General features: G+C 42.7%; 2 protein-coding genes and 1 long non-coding RNA gene across 4 annotated transcripts in view; all 3 read left to right on the top strand.

Moving 5' to 3' along the window:
• The first annotated feature begins 917 nt into the window (after positions 1-917).
• Positions 918-1,859, top strand: LOC138579746 (olfactory receptor 5V1-like). Its single transcript, XM_069649980.1, has one exon. The coding sequence runs from the start codon at positions 918-920 to the stop codon at positions 1,857-1,859; it is 942 nt and encodes a 313-aa protein (XP_069506081.1).
• A 5,951-nt stretch (positions 1,860-7,810) lies between these two features.
• On the top strand, positions 7,811-9,584 carry LOC138579485 (uncharacterized). 2 transcript variants are annotated; one of them, XR_011304020.1, is made up of 3 exons: positions 7,811-7,852; positions 8,670-8,763; positions 9,030-9,584. It is a non-coding gene; the product is annotated as an uncharacterized lncRNA (long non-coding RNA). The 2 variants fall into 2 exon arrangements; XR_011304019.1 differs by lacking the exon at positions 7,811-7,852 and adding an exon at positions 8,371-8,498.
• Positions 9,585-19,746: 10,162 nt separating this feature from the next.
• The window catches only part of LOC138579745 (olfactory receptor 10A3-like), a 61,253-nt gene continuing 57,789 nt past the window's right edge, over positions 19,747-23,210 (top strand). Inside the window, exon 1 of the mRNA XM_069649979.1 lies at positions 19,747-19,881. Within this exon, the coding sequence (XP_069506080.1) occupies positions 19,747-19,881 (135 nt within the window). The remainder of the gene's footprint in view (positions 19,882-23,210) is intronic.

Genomic DNA, 23,210 nt, shown 5'->3' with positions numbered 1-23,210 from the left:
TATTTCAAGGATTCTAGCAACAGTATTATTTTAAGGTGATCTGAAGGCATATGCGGGTGACAGGAACATCGAATGCCAATATATGTACAGTCTTTTGCGTGCCACATACCTGTGTTGATATCAATGTGATTTTGTTACATCTTTTGAACTCTAACCTGGAACCAAAATAGTGCATCCTCCAACGGGGAGGAAACCCTGTTAGAACTTTTTGTAAAGGATATTGCCCCTCAGACTACTCAAGCAGTGAGCCATGAAACTACATGGTTAAACCCTTCAAACAGTTGGTAACACGTGAATATTAATGGGTCACTGGAAATGTGGACAAACCTATAGACCTACAGAAACCTTCTTCCCACGCCTCTAAAGTATGTTTTCTATTTCTATCATGAGCAAAATAATCTGTTTCTTCATTCCAGTTTAACATTTTTCACTGGCCTGTGAGTGCCTGCCATACAATGGCAGGTTATATGGGTATTTTCTTATGGCACGTCGGCAGAAGGCAGCCCGCTCTCATTCCCAAGGCCCTTATTGTGTTGGTGCCTTGCATATTTTTGTCTGAATAGCTGCTATTTTTTTCCCACCATTTCGAAGAATCATGAATTTCCCGAAATGTGGGAGTTTGGATGTTTCCTCAAACTCGTTCACCATGTTTGGTTAGGGATTATCACATCCATGCATGGTGGCAAATCGATTTGCTGAACCTTTCCTATTCAAATTCTATGTCAAAAGTCCCCAGATATCCAGTGTAAGAACCAGAGATTGATACTGAGTTAAATGTTTCAGCTTCTCACATTTTTTAATGTATGCCCTACAAGCATTTGAAAACCTATAGAAATCTTTCCATGATATAATGGAGCTTATTTCAGAGGCAGCCATGGATTTCATCTTCATGTTAAATGTTCTTTCCTTTCCAGGTGATGGGAAATGAAGAAGGACGTGAAACAGGGAACCAAACCTCTGCCGCATATTTCCTGATACTGACCTTTGCCAACCTTCCAAAATTCCAGGGTTTGCTTTTTTCTGTGTTCTTGATTTTATGCCTCATGTCTTTGCTGGCAAATCTCCTCATCGCCATCTTGGTGTGCACTGACCAGCGACTGCATAAACCCATGTATTTCTTTCTACTCAATCTATCTGTCATCGATATGTCTTGTACTTTGGTCACGGCCCCGAAGATGCTTGCCATCCTTCACACTCAGAGACACACTATATCAGTAACTGGATGCGCTCTTCAAGTGTATTTCTTTCTCTCCCTGTTGAGTGCAGAGTTCTATCTGTTGACCGCCATGTCCTATGACCGCTTTGCTGCTATTTGCTATCCTTTGCGCTATGTGGTGATTATGAACAAGAAAACCTGCTTGGCGCTTGTAGCCGTTTGCTGGGCAGCTGGGTTTGTGGACGCATTGCCTGAGCCAGTATTTGTCTTCCTGTCCTCTTTCTGTCGATCAAACCACATTGATCATTTCTTCTGTGATTTGGCCCTGTTAGTTAAACTCTCCTGCACATCGACATACCTCATTGAGATTGCAATATTTGTTCAAGGAGTCGTCTTTGGGTTTGTTCCTTTCTCAATAACTCTAACGTCTTATGTGTTCATTATTTGCACTATACTGAAAATCCGATCTACGGAAGGGCGACGCAAGGCCTTCTCTACTTGCTCCTCCCACCTGATAGTTGTGATCCTCTTCTATGGGACCGCACTTTTTTTGTATATGCGGCCAAAATCAGGATTCTCTGAAGAAATCAACAAACTGCTTACTGTGCTGTATGTCACTCTAATGCCCCTGCTAAACCCAACTATTTATAGTTTGCGGAACAAGGAGCTTCAGGGTGCACTACATAAATTATGTTCCTATTAATATCTTTCCTGGCCAAAACCTTTTTTCATCACTACAAACTTTATCTCCTACTGTATAAAGATGTGCTATAATACATCATTATAACAGTGTCTGGTCAAAGGATCGACACCAAAGGGTCGACAGGTCAAAGGATCAATTTTTTTGTTTTTTAATTATATATATTTTTTTAGGTTTTCGTTTAGGGAAAAAAAGTGTTTTTTAGCAAAAAAAGGGGGGTTTGGCGGATCCCCCTAAAAAAAAAAATGTGAAAAAAAAAATCGATCCTTTGACTTGTCGACCCTTTGTTGTTGATCCTTTGACCCTTTAACTGTCGATCCTTTGACCTACAACCCATTATAACGACTATCGGTATGTGGTCTCTGAAGTGCAGTATCGGCAGGGACCCCTAACAAACAAGGACCCAGCAGTTGAAGTGAGTCACTCATCGAGTAACAAAAACAATGTGATGGCCAACAAACCTCTGGTTAACGTCTCTTCAGAATGCCTCCCTCTCAGATTGCTCGATGTACATGTCTCTTCACTCAGTGACATCATTGAAATTATTGAGACTTAAAAAGAAGGGGAAGCCTTGAGTAGGGACACCTCTAGTCTCTTCCCGATATTTGAGAAACAGAGGAAGAAAAAGCTTTGCAACTAGGTCTTGAGACTGAAGATCCAAAAACTTCAGCATGCTACAACAAAGGTTAAGAGAAAAACAGCTAAATCCCTACAAATAGAGACTGTCCAGGAGGAGAAGATGGAATAGAAGTAAACGTGGATAACAAAAACAAAGAGGTCACATTTACCTTCCCCCAGGGTGACGCATTAGGGGTGAATCAGAACAGACCTGATGGCATCCCCCTCTGTGAGAGATTGGCCGGTGCACTCTTTGGAAATCGAGGTAGTGACCGCATACCCCTCTACCACTAATGGAGAAAAGAACGGAACTCAACCAGCAAATATGCAATTGAGTATTCCTTTCTTAAGTCTTGCCGAAAAACATATGGTGGCATAAGTCATACACAGACAAAGTCAGAAATAAGCCCCTGAAGATCCTACTCTTCAGGGGTCATGGGACTCCTGGGTGGAACCTTGCAATGTGTCTACCCAAGTGTCAATCTCATTGGGCAGAGACACACTCGAGACAGAACATTTCGACACCCAGAGAGGGTCTCACTAATGACCTGTTCCTTAGTTTGGAGCGAAAAAGAACAGCCCTTGATAAACACCACAAACTTAACACAGTCAAAGGCTAAATGAGACTCCAAGTCAGGCAATTTAGCAAATAAACTTGAAGTTCGTAGGCCAAGAAACTGAAAATAATTGAGTTCAATAACACAGTTTGCGCCTGGAAAGGATGCTAGATAGAGACAAGTCTTTCATTCTAAATAGACAAAATGTCCTAGCCCTGTTCCACTGTGTCCAAACCTCAGACAGATATCCACAGAGGACTTGTAGGTGATTGAATTCCTAGATGAGAGGTGCATGGATGCTGCATTCCTCCATATCCGCTCGCTAATAGCAAAAAAGTGGCGAGCTTGCGAATACTGGGTTTTGATTTAACATCTGTGATGGAACCAGAGACTGAGACGATTAAACTAAACCCCATATCAAGTGAGCACTACTGCGCTGAAACCAAATACTCCAGAAGTAGCAAAGATTGAATAGTGGAACCCTCGGAAAAGGACAAGGGTGAAGACGCCACGCAATTAAGGAAGCCCACTGGCCCGATCAGATCGGAGAGGGAGCCCTCATAGCCCGAAAAGGCGTCACTGAAGATGGCGATTACAACCTATAAAGCCACAGACTCAGAAAGGAAAGTGGAAAGCAATTCCCTGTACCCTAACAAAGGTTTTGTGGTCCTGGTTGCTGGGGGCACTAACAAAATCGTACATGAAGTAGCATCAGGAAGGGAGCAAACCCAGGTTACTAAACCTGACATCACGGAACACCAGGGGATTCTCCCATTTGCTTAAAAGTGGAGAACTGAGATGGGCGACTTTGATCTCATCTGCTTACAAGAAACCTGGATGAGAGATAAAACCAGCCTCAATGGATATTCAATTCATATCACACAAGCTAAACAGGCTGCTAAGGGCAGACCATCGTCAGGCCTCTTGTTCACACTACGGAACGGGATGGGTTTGGAATTGATGAAAGCAGAAAAACTCAACCTGTTCATGCAGAGTCTCTCCTTACACTGGCACCCGGGTAGTGGGGATAGAACCTGTAAGGAAAACAGTGAATTAACAGTAATAAACCTCTACTGGAATCTGGTGGAGATGGGCGAGGCAGACTTCATAAGAAAGGACTGTGACCTTATTGATGACATCTTTGTGAACAAAACCCCATCCTCTTTAATAATCTGTGGGGATTTAAACATCACCTGCTTCGCAAAAGCTGGATCCATAAACCGAACTGTAAGTACAAACTAGATATCACCCGAAAAGAGAGGACTGGCCTGGACAGCAACATTGGATCAAATGGACCTCCATATTTTGATTGGTTGCTTTGAGAATGACATCCCTTGCAACTCTACTTGGTCAAGAAGCACTCAAGCATCAATACTTGACTACATCTTTCTCTTTAGGGACTTAGTCCAGAACCTAAAATAATTTGGGGTTGTAAGGACTACGGCGAGTGACCACAACTTGCTAAGAGTGAGACTGAGATGCCCGAATAAGAAGGAGAAAGTTGGTATGAACACGGACGTAGAAGCCATCAATGGAGGTTGTAGATTAAAGATGGCCCGAAAAAACATAAAGAGTTTGGCAGACCGATACTCCCAAAAACATAAACCTAAAAGAGCCAAACAAGCTAGACAGCTCGTTGGACTACACCCCAATTTTGCAGTCTTTTATGGTTTTCAAGACAGGCCTAAAGTGTGGCACTGAGAAACATTGTCACACATACAACAGTGCTTTGGTAGCTAAAAGAAGGATCTTGAGGAAAGGCTTATGTGGTCTAACAAGTTTTGGATGCTGAAGCTTTGACCCTAGCCAGCAAGGCACTCAAGAAAGATTTCAAATATTGGCTGAGAGGATTAAAGGCTGCAATGCTCAAGCAGGACACAGAAGACATGCTGCGCGCCATCTATTAGATGAGCCTGGGGAAGGTCTGGGCCCTGATTAAAAGTATGGACAAGTTTCAAACGGCATACTGACTAAATGGGGTCCCTGAATTAACTTTGGTGACCCACTTCAAATCACTGTATTCCTTGGATGGTGAAATGGAGGGTGACAAACAAAACAGAGGATGGGGAGGCAAATGGCTGGTGGAAAAGATTGTGGAGGTCATCTTGGCTTTTTTAAGAAAGCCAGCATTTTGTGTGCCCCCGGCCCAGATGGGTTGACTAATGCCATCCTGAAATAGGAACTGGAAATGTGGGCAGGCAATATCTCCATGATGTTTTAAAAGATTGACTCAGCGCGAAGCTTACCCGCATCTTGGAGACGGGCTATCATCGTTCAGATATTTAAGAAGGGCAACAGGTATGACCTGAAAAACTACCACTATATTGCCCTCCTGGATGTCATGGGGAAAAAATTTCGATCATGTATAACGAAACGGTTGAACACTTGGGCCGACATAGAGGGCCATGTGCAACCTGTGCAGTCTGGTTTTGCTGAAGGGCTGGGAACTGGCCCAAACATTGCATTACTTAGCCTGTTGAAGAGTAGAGCATTGGATGGAAAATCTAAAACATTTGTGGCATTGGTCGCCTTGGCCCAGGCATTTGACAGTGTAAGCCGATCTAGGCTGTGGGAAAAGCTGTAAAGGTGGGGGCTGTGCAAAGGACCTATTAGAACAGCTAAAGGAGCTACATACCGGGACACGCTTGCGGGTAAGGCTGAACGGTGTGGGCTTAATCTCAGATGAAATACATGCTTCAAAGAGGCTCAAACAAGGCTGTCCCTAGCCCCAGATCTCTTTAACGTGTACATGTTGAATATATCAGAGACCTTAGTACAAGCAAGATACTTCCCCCTGAAGATTGGTGGAACTCCAATAGGCCACCTACTATACGCTGACGACCTTGTCCTAATGGAGCAAACTATGATAGGCCTTCAACGTTAGCTTAAGAAGTTCAAGGAATATGTGGAGGAAAACAAATTAGCTGAAAACACATCAAAACAAAAATCATGGGTTTTGGCCCTAACCAAAAGCAATGCCCTCAGCCCAGATGCTACTTGGGCTGCACACAGATCGAACTACCCAACTCGTTTAAATATCTGGGAGTCTTGAGTAACATGAGCAAGATCAAAGTAAAGACTGAAGCAGCCATTGAAAACAGAGCGACAACACTGGCAAATCGAGCAAGGCTTCAAAAAAAATATTGTCGCTTCTCCTTGGTTCCATTGCTGGACTTCTATAAGATGAAAGTTACAAGTGCCTTTTCTTATGGAATGGAGGCAATGCTATTGTTTCGTCATTGACTATGGCCCTGGTATGAGGGAGTATTCTATAAAAAAGTTTTGGTATTACCAAAGTCCATACCAATGCAATTGGTCGGCGTGAACGGGTGCTGATATCCTTGAAAGTCATTGTAGAATGGAAACCATTGGCCTTCTATGGGGAACTTCGCCAGGGGACTCCACCTCCACTTCTTGCTCTGCTGAAAGAGGAATTGAACGAGGGGCATGATCAAACGTTTATGAAATGGGAACTTAAATGTAAACTATTGCTTGACAGGCTTTCGGTACCCAAGGAAGAACTTCGTACAAACCCAAGTAAGGTCAAGACAAGTTTGTGGGGAGTGCACTGGATAACGACTACAGATTAATCAAACAAGTACAAGTTATATCGCCACATGAAGCAGAAAGTTAGGGCCTACGGCTCGATTCCAAATTACCTGGAAAAATGTGTGAATAGCCACTTCAGAACACAATTTATGAGGGTAAGGTTAAACTTATTCCCTACCCAAGAGGTTATTTCTGTAAGGGGTGGTTCTGGAACCAGAGATGTTCAATAGAAGACATAAGACATGTGTATCTTGCTGTTGTCTGGGAACTGACCCCCCCCCCCCCCGGTATTGGCTGTAGTGCATTTTTTAGAACACCACCATGATTGCAATGATCTACGTTGGTGGGCGCTAGAACAAATAAGAGGTTTTGACTCTAATACCTCTGCTAATAGACTATCCACTCGAGAAAACTGGTGGATTTATAACACCCAAAGTCATATAGTGGGCCTGAATTCACAGGAAGAGTGGGCTGCCATCACCCACATATCTGTACAAACTTAGAAGACTCACTTTGGCAGCCTAGATTATTTGACTTTCGTTCAGAAGAATTGCTGTTCCTGCCTATAGCACTGAGCTTCTAATTTTGGTTGCATTATAAACCTACTGTGCTATGTTTTCATATACATTTCATAGTCCCTTCTTGAATTCACAGGAAAAGTGGACTGCCACCACCCATACATTTGTACAAACCTAGAAGAACTGTTTTGGTAGTTCAGATTACCTGCGTTTATTTATTTAGAAGATTTGTCGTTTCAGCCTAAAGCATTAAGCTTTTAATTTTGTTTGCATTATAAATGTATTGTGTTACGTTTTCGTACACATTTCATAGCTTTCTCTTTCAGCCTGTGGGTGCTTTTCAGTTTTTTCTTTTTATTTTTAGAATTCTAATGCCTTCTTTTATTATTTGGCGTTTTCATTATTTGAGATTACTGTCGCATTGCCTATTGGGTTCACATTTTATTCCATTGCATTCATTTATTTTATTTAACTTTTGCAACCTAGTTTGTGAGCTTCGAGCGAGCAGCGCAGTTGCCTCGGCCCATTTTGTTCATTTTGCAACTTGGGCTGTGATTTAAGACTCTGCAACACCAGACACGGCTTGCTCATTAAAGCCAGCTGGAAACTGTTTGAGCCTGGCACTGGTGTGCCTTGTGACCCCTCCTCCCCCTCCCCTCCCTTCATTTGGCTATTTAAAGCCGTTCCATCCATGTTCTGTGGGAGAGCTATTGAGGATTCAATGAAGGCGGGATGGTTCGCGCACAGACTGACGGTGAGTTGGGATGCTGGGCCAGCTATTTGAACATTTAGAAATTGCCCTTGAGCAGTCATTTGCTGCGAACCAGGACTCAATTGGGGGGCCTTTTTGGAGTGCTAATTTAGACGCCCAATTAATATATTAGGCTTCCAGTGCGGCTGCAGCAGCTAGTAGCACTGACGTTCTGCTGGCAGCTATGTCTGCCATTAATCAGCAGGGTACACACCGATCTCGGCTATATGCTGAGAATGATGCTAATTTCCTGCATGTTCACTCTAGCTGCCAAATATGCATTATATTGGTCGCAACTCTTTAGCATCTGCTACTGTAGCGGCTACACTGTCTTTATTATTAATTTTAGCACTGCTTTTATTAGTTTCCTTAGCATTGAAGCAATCTGTTTAACATCATGGGGCGAGCGATGTATTCCATGTTGGAGGACTATTTGTCTCGTAACCCTCTATTTTGACTGCTCACACAGCCTCTTTATTTATTTATCTAATTATTTATGTTACCACAGCTATCTGCGCACGAACCATAACGCAGTGAACAACACTAGACTCCAGTAGGACAGATCTTTTCAGATGCCTTATTGTGACTGGTCGACTGTGACATAATTGTGCGATTGAACTCCTATGCTTGTGATCCGTTCCCAATTTAGGTGAGCTCTAATGTTTGGCTTTGCGTTTACCCTTTTTTCTATTGTCACATTAGGAAGGACTGCCGTATGGCGTGCACCCTTGGTTGTTGGTTTTTTGGAGTGGATATCAGTTACTGATGATCCCTCCTGTATTATAATATGTTCCTGTCTCTCCTTTTTGTTTTTCTGCAGTTCTACTTGACTGAGAACTTGCCCTACAGGTCCATACACATTTCCCAGGATGTACATTCGGGAACAAGTGGCCAGTTTCAAAATTGAGATATTGGTAAATTTGATAATTTAATTATTTAACCATGTTATCTCTCATTATTTAGTAAGGAGGTGTTTTTCCGGACAGTGTTCTATGGGGGCGGGGAGGGGGTAATCCTGTTCGTCAATCACAGATCAGTATGTTTTAATCATTATGCCCTCTGTTTTCTTGATTTGATTTAGTTTTGCAGGTCGATACACAATGTATCCTCGGTGTTGTTTTGTTTATGTATTTACTGTTCTTTTATTTGTTTTTCCCTCTTTTTTATTTGGTTCTTTTAGGTAAAATTATGGATTCATTTTGCATAATTCTGTATTCCTGTGTGTATTATTGCCTTATTGCTACATTAAAACCTTCAAGTGGCAAATATTCCAACGGGAGTGCGCCGTCCTGAAGAAGATGGGCATCAACCGTGAAACAGCCTAGATGCTCCGCACCATCGAAACTACTTCCTGTGTATATGTCAGACCTAGTGTATATAGTAGGTCATGACAGTACAGTAGTCGACGTATGGCACCCCTTTTTCTAATTAGGAACTACCATTGCCTTGTCCACATATTTTTGGGGTTTTCTCTATATTGTTAAATGCGGCCATAGCCTCTGACCACCAGCCGGGTGACCCCCTTCAGCCGACTTGAGGTTCAGACAGCTTGGCAACATGAAGTTAATACTGACTGAATTTTCAGTCTGGTTTTATATTGGCACTTTGTTTCACTATGCACTTTATTCTACAACAATCTGCTGCTATTTAGAGATGAGCTCGTAACAAAATTTAAAATTTAATATGTATGTTTTAACAAATGGAATTTAAATAAAATATTCATGTTTTTCAATTATTGTTTGGTTTATATGGTCTGATCTGTGATTCCGAATTTCGGGGGCCCCCTCTCTCCCCAACCCATTGCCGGTCACCACTTTAACTTGAATTTTGTTTCCGCTGACACACTCTCTGTTCACTACATTTGTTACTTCCTCTTTGTCAGCGAAGTAGAGGTTTACCCATCTTTTGTTTTGCTTCAATAGAAGACATAAGACATGTGTATCTTGCTGTTGTCTGGGAACTGACCCCCCCCCCCCGGTATTGGCTGTAGTGCATTTTTTAGAAGCTGTACTCGGTAAAGACATCAGTGGGTCCTTATGGTTGACAGTAGCTGGACCTTAACCAAAGGACGCTGATTTTATGACCCTACAATTCATTACAAAATATACAGACCTCACTTGTTTGATTTTAACTTAATCAAATTGGTTTTAGGATTATCATGAATTGATGATGGAATAAATTGTTTATTTTGCAAAAAAGTTTGCAATTAACTAAAAATAATTAAAATACAAAATAATACTTTGTATTAAAATAAAAGTTGAAGAAATAATCAGTGGCACCTTAGATAACTGCAACTGTGAGTCTTCAGATGGACTCCTTTGGTGACTTTAGTGGGTATCCACTTTAGAATTACTCTCTGACAAAGCAGCAAATGTTGCAAAGTAAAACGTTTTGGGTGGTGCTACATAGTGTCTGAAAGTAAACAAAGGGACACATTGTATCAGCATATATCATCTAATGTACAGTGACATGGTGATACAACGTGGTCTTGTGTTTCCTTTCTGACATAGTGTATCCTGAGCTGAACAATGTCAGACTTCGAGCGATTAATCTATTCTTGTTACATTGTAACATTTGTTCCAAATGATATATGGAACTCCACTGGCTTCCCATCACACACATATATCCTGCAAAGCAGTGATATCGGTACACAACTGTTTTTATGCACCTCCCCTGCTTACCTAAAATCCATGATTCTTCTCTATGTCCCGATTAGATCTGAGCGCTCCTCTGAGATCGGGTTAGTAAGATCGTTATGTTCCAATCAGACCAATGGCCTGGGAAAATCCTTTCCAGTTGTGGCAGCTAAAATATGGAACTCCCTTCCTTCTAATCTGAGACTTGAGGAAAACCATCTCAACTTTCGTGGTAAACTGAATACATTCCTCTTTGAATAAATGAATTTCCTGCTCTTAATCCTGCTGGAGCTCTTGGTGTCTTGTCTGCTTTGTGTCCGTCTCATTTGTGTCTATGTTGGTTTGCCCTGATGCCTGCAGGCTTCAACGCCTTATAAATAAATAAATAAATAAATAAATAAATAAATAAATAAATAAATAAATACATATATTACTGTTCTTATGCTTTGAATTAGAAGTTACAATTAGTTGCAAAAAGCAATACAAATGTTAATTGTTGTTTTAAAGCTTCAATTGTTATCAGGGAGAGTTGAAAAGTTGCAGTAGCTTGCTGTCAAAACATGATATAGAATGTAAAAACACGTCAGTGATCTTTGTTTAAAAGTTCTAAAAGTGTGCTTGGGATTCAATCACATATGGAGTGTTAATGCTAAAGTGCGTAAATCTTCTAAATAACACTAGATTTTGTACTTGCCTAATAAACTACTCGATTGAAATCCTTAAACAAGAATTGGCATACTTTGTTCAATGAGTCAACACTTTGCCCAACTTATTTTTTTTAAAGAGAACCTCCCAAGCTGCTCAATCAAAATGACATTTTTTTTAAAACTATGAAAACCTACATTTTTCAATCAATTGTTCTATTTTTTTATTTTTGTTTATTAGGTGGAGTTTAAGCACACCTATAAACCAAAACTATTGCATACGGGTACAATAAGGAGCAAGATCACATGTGAAGAGGCCCGCGCACAGCTTTGACTTTATGATGTTATTTAAGTATGCATTACGACACTTTACCCACCAATTTACAGCCCATAAGTATGCCCTTTCCTATGGAAAGTTCCCCCCTTACCCAGTACCCCTGCCCCACTAAATCTGTTGAGCTAGCTCTATCAAACCTTGGCTAGCCAGTTTAATTTCTAAGTAGTCAGTTGAGGGTTAATGACCTAATTGCAGATGTAAATGTGCTACTCGTGTAATAAACCTGCTTTAGCCTAGTGTGTCTTGAAACATTTGCTTTTTTTTCACTGATATCCTTTTAAAAGCAAGCATTGGTAAAACCTAGCAGTTGTGGCTTGTATATAGGTATTACGCTTTTTCCAGGCACTGATGTCATATGACCAGATAATCACACCATGTGCCTCCTGTTGCCATTGTATGGCCAGGTAAGCCGGTTATGTCAGTAATGCGTATACCATGTTTACACTAAAGCCAAAACTGTTGGCTTTGCCAATGCTTGTTATGTTTGTTTCGCTCACAGATTTCCAACATCGTACCATGCTCCTTCATAGCCCCTGCATTCATACCTGTCTTCTGCTGCTTTCTACTTGTGTTTGGTATTGGATATTTCAAGGCTGTTTAACTTAGAGAGTCATTCTTCATTCTGTGAACGAATGTCCCTGCTACTTAAAATTCACGTGCAGCAGCTAACCGCAAAGGTTAAAGTTGTTGCTGTCTGAAAACCCGAGAAGTCAGTTTAAAAGTTGACATGCTTTTTGCAAGAGTCCCAAATACCATATTTTTTAACAAACCTCCCCATTGTGTAGATTGTGTTACTGTTTGAATTTGCAGTTTTAAGAATCTACGAGCTTGAAGATCTTATACATTCTTAACAACTGTAACACTTAAAAGTAACTTATCCCGTCCATAATTAACTCCACTCGATACATATGGATTTGCAACATTGTGCCCAGTTCGCTACCATCCCCCAGTCATCAATACGGTGCGCCCAACATGAATACCTCGTAATGATGGGGACCCTTCTTGACCATCTCAATAGAAATGCCAACATTTTGGGCTGTTGTGCAGACCTGGGAATGCCACTACTAAGGCAAAGCCGTAGTGGTATTAACTACCCATTGTTGGTAGGAAGTGCAAAATGTTGTTGGCTTTGCCAGTGATTCTTTTAAACAGGATTTCAGTGAAGGACGCACAGAATGCTTATAAATGGAGTGGCTGAAGGCTGGATGGTAAGCCATTTTTATTGTACCAATAGTGTGTTTATGACTCCAATTAAGTCATTAACTCTCAGAAGGCTGCTTTAAACAAACACTGGCAGGCACTCTAAACGAAAGCCTGATGGTAAGGCTTGATTAAAGCGAGCTCAAAGAGTTCCCATGAGGATGTGTTTTGGGGGGCAGAGGCAGGAATGGCCACCATGTCTGTTTATGAGTGCAGAGGGTGCTTGCGAAGGTCTTCTGTAAATCAGCGACTTTGATGCTGCTGCACTGGTCAGCATGTAACATAACATGCCATCAGAAGGGCACGTGATGCAGGGAGGATCACTTCAACTAGAAATGCAGAGCACCTTAACACATGTTTCCATAGCTACAGTGGTATCCAGACATCTGAGAGGCCAGACTCGCACTGACGGTCCTGTCATTTCAAGGAAATATATTGAGTAGTATGTTCACAGGGTCTGGAATATACAATGGGCCTCATTATAACAGTGGCGGCCACGGTATGAACAGTGCCGGTAACGCCACATTACGAGTTCTGCTTGCAGGTTCCTGACAGCCCGCCAGGTCTTACCTGGCGAGCGGTTCAGCACCCGCGAGCAGAACTCGTGATTGCACCGGCACCGCAGCCATGCTCCCCACCCCCATTCTGCCCTATGAGGCAGAATGGGGATGAGGAGCCCGCCATTACTGCCTCTCGCAAATGGGCAATTACTGAACCACTTATCTCGTAATGGCCGGTTATTGCCCAATCGCAGGAGGCAGTGCCGGTAGCGAGCATGGCCGTAGCCATGTCTGCCATACAGGCACTGCTACAGCCATGCTCGTGATGAGTCCCAATGTCTTTAAAGTACAGCAGCCAGACCCAGAAAGTAACCAGAAATGACCACAGCGCAGGAGGGAACAAAGAAACCCCATTTCTTGTAACCTTTGACACGTGATTTATATTCAGTTATTTTTGCTCTCCTGTCAAAATCAAATCAAATACTGCCCCTGACAGTTATATTTACAGCACCGACAGTCCTGATCTGGCAGGGTGCTGCTGTCTATTTGGAAAAGTATGCATACAAAAATGCAGCATGAGGAAAGACGTAGGAGGAGGGGAAGGATGAGAGAGTGGAGAGAAATGATCCAGGGGAATTCTAAAATGGGAGCAGGCGTGGTGCCAGACAATCTGCATTATTTCCATATCCACAATATGTTTCCGCACAGGGGTATGTTTACTGAAGGCTCAGTGTGTCATTGTGACCCTGCACATCTGTGTGTGTAAATGTCTGCATTTCTAAAATGATGAACACAGTGTAGTGGCTGCACTTTTGACACGACTCGGTGTGTTGATGGAAGGGCTCTATTGTTGCTTCAAAAATAAAGTAGGGAGAATGACATCAGATCACTATGGTAAGAGTCCAATTGCAAATGCCCAGTAATGACTTCACTACTGGGGATAGATTCGCCAATCCAACTGAAGTCTCAAGTCTTATGAGCCATGTGGTGAAAGGCCCACTCCTGTATATAGCAGGAGCGCTGAGGAGCACCCTATTCCTCCCGTGGTCGCTCTCTGCTCTCGACGCTCCTCGCCGGAAGATGCGTGCATGCCCATTGCCGTCTCACGAGGTCACAGCGCATGCCGGGATCTCGCGAGATCACATCCCTACACGCCGTCAATGTGTTCACTGGTTCATTTGTCACAGCTCTTGCAATATTTCTTTTTTCAATGTGAGCTGGCACAGTCAATGGACTCCCGTGGTTAGGCCTGGGTGAGAGTCAGGTGGGGGAGGGTTATGGGAGACAAGGCACGCATTTCTTATGTTGGAGTACATAATGCTGGAGTACTTTGTATGCATGTGGTGCTTTATGTACTCACGCACCTCTGTGGCAGTCCGTGGGTGGGGGAGACTTCTTCAATGTCCATTATGCAAGAAAGTACGTATAGTCAACAGCAGGGGAGGTGCTAGGTCTGGAAAAGACCTGGGGCTAAGCTGATGTCTGAACTGTTGGGACTGGGGGCTAGCTAGTCTTTTGGCTGTAGCTCCTGAGATTCTATCCAGGGCTACAACCAAAAGATCAGGGGCTATAGCCCCTTTAGCCCCCCCTAGCAACGCCCCTGGTCAACAGATCACCAGTGGCGACCGAGCAAAGCTCATAGGGTTAATGTTCTTGCTGCTCTAAGCCATACAGCCTGTTGTTCAGAGTACCATGTACCAGCAGAGCCAACTTAATTCTCTTCGGGTTATGATGGTCTCTGAAGGGGGCGATAATCACACTCGTCAGCATAGCATAGGAGGCAACACATCAAGCAGACAACTTCCATTAACACCACCAAGTAGAAGGGAAATGGCCGATGACCACCCTCCTTTCTGTGGAGGAGGGCATGGTCTGGTTCAATCATTTGCAATCTTTTTGACAGAGAACGCTGGATTCTGATGGCAGTTTCTCCTTTTAAAGAAGTGTGCGACCCTGTCTTTTCTCAGATGGGCAATATGGTTCCCAGTGCCATGCAAGCAAGTTCAGACACAAAGTGTACTACTAGCTAGAAGCAGGGAATTGGCTTCAGGGTGGTTCAATGTCAGGGCTGGTTGGGTTGGGACAAAGTCATGCACATGTCATCCTCTCTGACAAAGGAGGTGAGGTAGACCGGCATCACAATCTTTACTTCTACACCTAGACAAACCTTGTGAATGGGTTCACAAAGTGTGTTCTTCCAATGTTTCGCTTGTCTTAAAAAAAGAAAAGATGCTTAAAAATAGATTAACACTCAATATTAAAAGTAGGCGCTTACTTTTAGCTTCTGTGCTCCTGAGGATGTCTGCGTCTGGGCTTTGGGGCTCCTGTGCCTTGCCCCCCCTTTCTACAAGTCCCGATAAAGGTTCACCATGTAGCGGGACAGTAGCAGCCCCTGCCAGCCATCTGCTGCTCACCCCCAAAGTCTACCTGCACGAATGCGGTGTATTCTCCAGCATGTACTCCTGGTGCGAGCCTGAACACCCCAAAGGGGAGAAGAGGGAGGAGGACTTGCGTTGTGTCCCTGTGGGGCTCCAGTGTGGGTCACCAGACACTCGCTTGATGCCCCTGGGGGCTTTATAGTCCGCCTTTCTTTAGGCATGTTTCAGTGGCAGCACTTATGTGGCTTTCAGAATCTCTGGCCAATCGGGGAGGCAGAACCCTGGAGTGCCACAGCCCTCTAGGGGCGGGGAGACCCCTATTTAGGAAATCACTCTGTGATGGAGTGGCAACGGCATTCAAAATAAGTTGAGGATGGAGCATTTATGCACAAACAAATGCAGCATTTAGGTGCCAAAACCCATTAAGTCTTCATGTGTGTAAGGATGTTCGTTGGCTGTTAAATGACGTTCATAGACATCAGCTACCGCAAAAAAGTGTCCACACAGACACTTTAATGACACACACTGCGCAGTTAAGATTCGAGCCCAACAGCACGAATAACGCGTCTTCATAAAGATAGTTCTTTAGCTGCAAAATGCCATAGACTCGTCTACCCACCAGTCCTCGGCCCACCGAGAATTCTGATCACACATTGTTCATGGTCATCATGTTATACCGTCCAGTGCACGTGTGACTGATAAAACCCCACTGGGGGTATTGTGTCCTGATGCAACAGTGACCTACAGAGGTGAATCCAGTTCTGCGGGTGTTGCTTTACCAGCTAGTGAAGCAAAAAGACACAGAGAGTCGGCAGTTTGGAGAATAGCCACAAAATGAGTGTCAGTCCCTCCTCGTGTTTATAAGGTTGGCAGCATCAGGGCAGCACGAAAGGGATATTAAAGAAGGAAAAAAAGGACCCAAGCTACTCCTCACTGATGTCAAAAAACCTAAACAGGCTCCAAATAGTGCAAAACAATGCCCTCCGTGCTGCACTACACATTCCCAAAACTGACCATATCTCACAGGCCAGAAGACGCGTCCACTGGCTCCCAGTCAAGGAAAGGATCAACTTTAAAACCCTCACCCTCACACACAAATGCATCAACCACACAGCACCCCCCTACCTATCTGAAACTATAACCAAGAACTCCTCCGTCCGCCCCAGAAGAAGTCATCACGCCAACCAACTCCAAGTACCCACTGTAAAAAGAGCCAAAGCCGGCGGCATTGGCTTCCCTCACATAGCACCTAAGCTCTGGAATGCCCTCCCCAACTCGCTCAGAGCAGAACCATCTCTGTATCTCTTTTGCAAATCCCTCAAAACCACGCTATTCAGCTAACTCCACCTTCCCTTCACCCACTTCAGCTCGCACACATCTGATACGAAAAGTGTTCGACACGAAATGCTTCCTGTAATGAAAATTGCTTTGCAACCATCCTCCTTCCATTGTAACCAGACTATGTATGTATTCATGTAACAGCGCCACAATGCCCCCGGGCTGACGTGCGCTTTAAATAAATCCGAATAAATAAATAAATAAGGCTGAGACATGTCTGGGGATGCTTGTGGTCTCCTGCAGAAGGGATGTGACCTAGCAGTTCGGCTGCACTGCCCCTTTTGGGGTGGGATCAAGTCCAATTTGCATATGGTCTTTCCCCTTCTGTAATGCTTTAGCAGGCTGAAAAACTTTGGTCTGGAGATTTGCCCAGAGCAGTGCCCGTGGTTATGATTAATTCAAAGCCTTCCAGCCATCACCTTTTTGTTTTACTCATGTTTATGTGACAGTAATTTAAGTCCATTAGGTGCTCTCTTTGTGAAGCTAAGGCTCAGTTTCTTGGGGTCATAAATACCTAGTCGAATAAAGCACAGCCTTCAAAGACAAGGCCTGCCTCTTCTTCCTGCAGTGACCACACACAGACACACTTGATATTAAAGTCTATTTTTCTTTATATTTTGCAGTCCCAGGCCAGCTTTGTGACCCTCCAGCCAGGCCACGTTCCTGTTATGCATTTGACAAAGGTCTCTGAGGTCAGGGGTAGATAACACAGTCCCGCAGTCCAACGAGGGATTCTGCAAACAAGCCACATGTACATTCTGAATGAAACAACCTTTTAAATTGGTAACATGGATTCCTCATGTAAAGTCTGTTATGTATGTCACATGGTGGAAGTGCCCGCCAGAAGTGCTTGCCTGTTATGCCTGGGGAGGACTGCGGATTGAGGAGCATTTGCCGTGGATTTGGACTTTTGGACTCTGTAATTTTGTGAGCCACCTCCCTGCTGCGAGCCTCTTCTGCGATAAAACATCCGGCAGACGCACCCTTGCGCCATCGCCCGAGCAGAAGTGCCCGCCAGAAGTGCCTGCTTGTTACACCTGTTGGGCTGGCGGGCAGGCGGCTGGTGGTGGCGTTACTCCTACCTCTATTTTCATCTTTTTATCTCTGTGTTAGTACAGGATTATTAGGAGGTTTGTGTTATGGTGTGAGTAACTGTTTATTGAATATTTTGACTTATTCGGTTTGCAAATGAACAATTGTTGCTTGCGACGAAGGTATCTGCTTTTGGGTTTGGTCTTTTGGTATATGCAAGTTATTTCGTAGGCGTGCCAGTGACCATCTTTTTGGCGCAACATCGATGGGATATAAGAACATCGATCTTATTTTGCGCCAAAATGCACAACCAGATACACTTCCTAGTCTTGAGTCAACCCAAATATAGTATTGTCCCCATTGAAAAATTTGTACTAGGCAAAAAGCTCTGAATTTAAATCTACACTATAATGTCTCGGTGGCGGAATAGCTTTGAATATGTTTATAACCGTCCCACCCTTACTGGTCCTGCTATGAGGAGCTCAAAAGGCCCAGGGGTTAGATTATATGATGACATTTTGTCGGCACCTTTAATCTTTACTCCGGTAAATAATACATTATGAATGGCAATGAATATGCCACCTCCTGAACCAAGTGATTCCATGATTTTGGATGTGGTGGCAATGGCGCATTCTTCTATGCTCTCTACCGGAGGTATTGTTTCATGTCGGCAGGATGAAGCCTCCAGTTTGTGCCTGTTTGGTAATATCCGTGAGAAAAATGCAGGCAATGTTCCTACCACTTCCTTTGTAGACACACCGCCTGATTTTTTTTTTGGCGGACGTTGAATTTCAGGATCTCTTTCAACACAATCATGAGAACTCCAGATCACATGAACTGGAAAATAGGGGACAGAATTTGGAACAGAATACGGATATTGCTGAGATTTTGTCACAAATATTACAAGAATTAAAAATCCATTCTTTGGGCTTTACAGAATTAAGGATCCTGACCGAACGTCAAATAAGTCAGTCTAAAATAAGCTCTGATATTATGGAATCTCTTCCAACAAAGCTGACTACGTGGCTGTTGGCTTTGGGCCTGTTATTATATAAGAATTCTGATAATAAACTAGAGCCCATAGTTCCTGAAATTAATATTCTGGTCCCCCCATTCATTTCTCCATCTCCTGTTCCTAATCCGTCAGAGCCTGAGCCTCAACAACAAAGTACTTTCTTGGTGGAAAGAAGGACACTCTGGCTCAAAATAAGAAAAATGCACCGAAAAATAATAAAAGAAGCTTCCCCTCTTGCGCATATAATCAACGTAACAAATTTTCTAAGCATACCTGGAAAAGCTTTATCAGGGAAGAAGCAGATCAAGTACAGATAGTAAATTTGGAAGGGATTACACCCCCGAGTAGCGAAAATGGTGCCTACTCTATTCCGAATAATCTTCTGTCAGATGTAATGACCCATAAACGGATTTTGATTAATATGGGATCGCCTTCAATTCGAAGATAACTACCATCCCTCTACGAGAGGGCTTGACGAAATCTGTGGAAAACCCCCATTCAATCATGCCCCAGAGAGAAATTTATGGTCTTTTCCCTAAGCCTAAATTAAACTCAGAAATTTCTAACCCTACTCCGTCTATGGAAGTAATAGACTTGGAAAGGGATGGAAGAGAGTCTGGGATGCCCAGCAAAAACAGAATAGTGTGGGCACCTACACAGTGGGAAAGAACAGTGTGGTGGTTTTACCTTCTCTGCAAGTGAAGTGTTCATTAGGCCCACCAATAAGGGAGGCTGGCCTATCTCTGAAATCTGTCTCAGAGGTATTACAGATAGGGACGGGGGCAACATAGACAGGTCAAATATTGATTTGGCACAAATGATCTGTAATGCGGTGGAAGAAGTGCTAAGGGGCCGAATCTCATTTGACAATATTCCTAGAGTAAAAGATACTGGGAGTTTGCCCACAGATAAGGAAGAGTTGGAGGCATTTAAGGAGCAGCAGATTTCGAAGGTAATGGAGGATGTTGTTGTAAAATCTTCCACTATTTCTCTCTCATTTGGGAAAGTAGTTGAGACAGTTAAATCTTGTGAAGAGCTCCAACCTCCTATTCTCCCTGCTGCCTTACCTAGCGCAACGATGGGGGTGGCTGATACATGGTCTCCCCAACTTTCTATGGAACCAGCTGTCTTACCTAAAGCAATGTTGGGGGTGGCTGATCCAAGGCCTCCGAAATATTATATGGAAACCGATCTGAAGGATATAGTATGGAGGAAACCCTGTCATCTGGATTTCCCGAGCATTCTTCTTTACCCCCTGTTTGACGTGGCAGGCAACTGGCATTGAATAGGAAAAGAACTCTGACACTCATTAATGACATTCCCTATTTGGCCGAGTTGGCCTCTGCGGACATCAAGATGGTGGACTTTATTCACCCCATTGCTTTGACCATGTGAGGGTAGTCTTTCACTCGCAGTTGGTGTTTCATAAAGTCCTAGCCGAATTGGATAAATTCAACAGAAGAGGTTTTGATGTATTAATATTTAGTGATGGGCTGCAACAACAAGTTGATTGTGATATAGATGATCTTTCCAGGCCTCTCTGTCCAGGGGGGTCATATCAAATAAAAGCAATAGAGAATGTGTCGGAACAGGAAACAAGCTGGAGATGGTTGGCGCTGAGTCTACGAGACTCGATTTCAAAGCGCCAATCACTCAAATAGCAGTTTTAGGTTCAGAGAATATTCTCTCATTAATATGCTGGAACTCAAGAGGGAACTCGTATTTTACTTCTTCCTTCGAGCTGTGCTGCAAGTTAAAGTCTAAACATATAATTTGTATCCAGGAATCCTGGATGACTAGTACAGCACAATTTGATGGATTTGAGTGTGTACATCTATTAGCCACCAAGGGTTCATTGGGTCGGCCTTCTGGTGGCATCCTTACAGCCATTAAGCTGAATTGTGGTATACATGTGATTGAAATCTATAGAGAACCTCCATTTGCTTTGGGCACTCTGCTGGGGATTGAAGATAATGCACAGCTGTCTCACGTTTTATTATGGAATGTATATTGGACTCCGGGGTATGATCTTTATGCTCTCCTTTTAAGAAATGGAACTAATTATCGAGAATTGTTTATCGCATTATCTAGGAGTGAAACTACTTGTTATGGGAGATTTAAACACCAATATGAAATCTCTGATTGATGATATAGAAGGTCCGTTTTTAGTGCCCTCAAATATAATTATAGACAGGCCGTGTAGGAATGCTTCCTACTTTCGATTATCTGACAAGAAATTTGATTCAAAAGTGTGGAATATGTTCTTAAAATTTTGGGGTCTGAGATCAATGCACCAGCAGTTAAGGAAGGAAGTAAAATATATAACGTGGTCATCGGGAGATAAGGTTTCTGCTATTGATTACATTTTGCTTCTGAAGCTATATTTAATTTAGTGGAAAATTTTGAAATATGTATGACGTTGATGAGTAACCATGGAATGCTTGAGTTGGACTGTTTGTTGTCAGAGGAATTGGTGTCCCAGCCCTTATGCCGAAGGATCTTGCTCTGAATCAAGATAAGAACAGGATAATTTGGCATTCGGGAAATGTTGAAGCATGTAACATGCTTTTTCCTCAATGATTATATCACGACAACATATGAAGAAAAATGGGTGAGATTTTCACAAGATCAATTTGGTCGGTATTTAGAAAAGCTTATAGATAAATCTGTGAAATTGCCACATAAAACAAATGCTACCAAACCGCATATTCACAAATATGATACAAATGTCCGGCAAGCTAAAATTATTCTACGCAGATTATTAAAAAAGCTAAACTCTTTACAAATTTCTGCATTTGCTAAGAGAGAGGGGTCGAGACATTTGAAACAACTTTATAAACACTGGTTGAGGGGTCACAAATGTATGATGTACCAAGCTGATAATGAAGAAATGTTCTCTGCTCTTACACATAATTCAGCACGTCAATTTTGGCGCTTGGTTAATAGAACTTCGGTGTTAAGTCTAGAGTGTTCTCTCAATCCAATTAATGAACGGGACTGGGTAAAACCTATTTCTACTCTTTATGCAAAAAGAGGATTAGGTTCTCAAACTTTAAAATCGTTGTCTAGTGTCCAATGGAAATGCGATTTCTCAATTGCTGAAATTTGGGAGAGAATTGCATTGTCTAGCCCTTCTAGGGCGGCTGGACCAAACGGCTTATCAAATATTTTATTGAAAGGGGACCCGAAACACATGGGCCAAAGCGCTGGCAATCCTATTTAAAGACATAGGCCGTACAAAATCTATACCACAATCTTGGAACTTGTCTTTTATTGTGCCCATATACAAGAAGGGAGATAGATTTATTCCTTCAAATTATAGGCCTATCGCACATTTAGATTCAGATTCTAAAATCTTTGCAAGCCTCATCCTACAGCAAATTGAAAAATGGTCATCTGAAAATTCGATTCTGTCTTCAGCGCAGTTTGGCTTTAGGAAAAAGATAGGCACAATGGCGGGAGGTCTTCTTATAACACTCCTTCAAGAGATGGGTTGGAAAAAGGGCACCTCTCCTGTATATCTAGCGAGTATGGACCTGTCCCTAGTGTTCGATCTAGTGGACCGTGAAAACCTTTGGAGCAAATTGGCTAGATTTGGTATGCCTTCAGAGATTTTGGCTGTATTGGTACATCTTCCTGAAGGCTCGAGTGTTCAGATTCGATTAAATAATGATGGCCTTCTTTCAACCCCAATAAAAACTTTTAACGGATTAAGGCAGGGATGTATCTTTGCTACGACCTTGTATAATTTGTATACTGCAGACATAGGTCCATTACTGCAGAATGCTGCATTTGTTCAGCCTTCTCTCGAAGGCAAAAAAATGTGTTGGTGCTCCTACGCTGATGACTACCTTCTATTTGATAGAACTCCTTTGGGGCTCCAGCGCTTATTAACTGCTTTTGTTGCCTACATGACCGAAAATTGTTTAGTGGTTCATGCTCTTAAGTCAAATGTTCTGTGCTTTGCTCAAAAGCATTCTCAGAGAAACTGGTTCATAGACAAGACGAAGCTTGAAATTAAGCACAGTATGATTTATCTTGGCCTTGTAAGTGATACTCCTCATAGCACTTTAACCATAAATCATTACATGATGAAAATTAAAGCCTGCATCATCCAAATGCGTATAGTTGATGATCGCAAATTTGGGGCCTTCTCTTGTCTTCCGCTCTTAAGATATTATAAATTAAAAACCATTCCTAAAATTACATACGGTATGGAATTTCCATTTATAAATGGTAAAATTGAGCCGAACAAATTGGAAGCTCATATCCTGCAGAAAA

This window comes from Ambystoma mexicanum, chromosome 3p (genome assembly GCF_040938575.1).
Source record: "Ambystoma mexicanum isolate Mex_15411 chromosome 3p, UKY_AmexF1_1, whole genome shotgun sequence".
NCBI lineage: Eukaryota > Metazoa > Chordata > Amphibia > Caudata > Ambystomatidae > Ambystoma > Ambystoma mexicanum.
The sequence above is the reverse complement of the archived record's forward strand: the minus strand, read 5'-3'. Positions and strand labels throughout refer to the sequence as shown.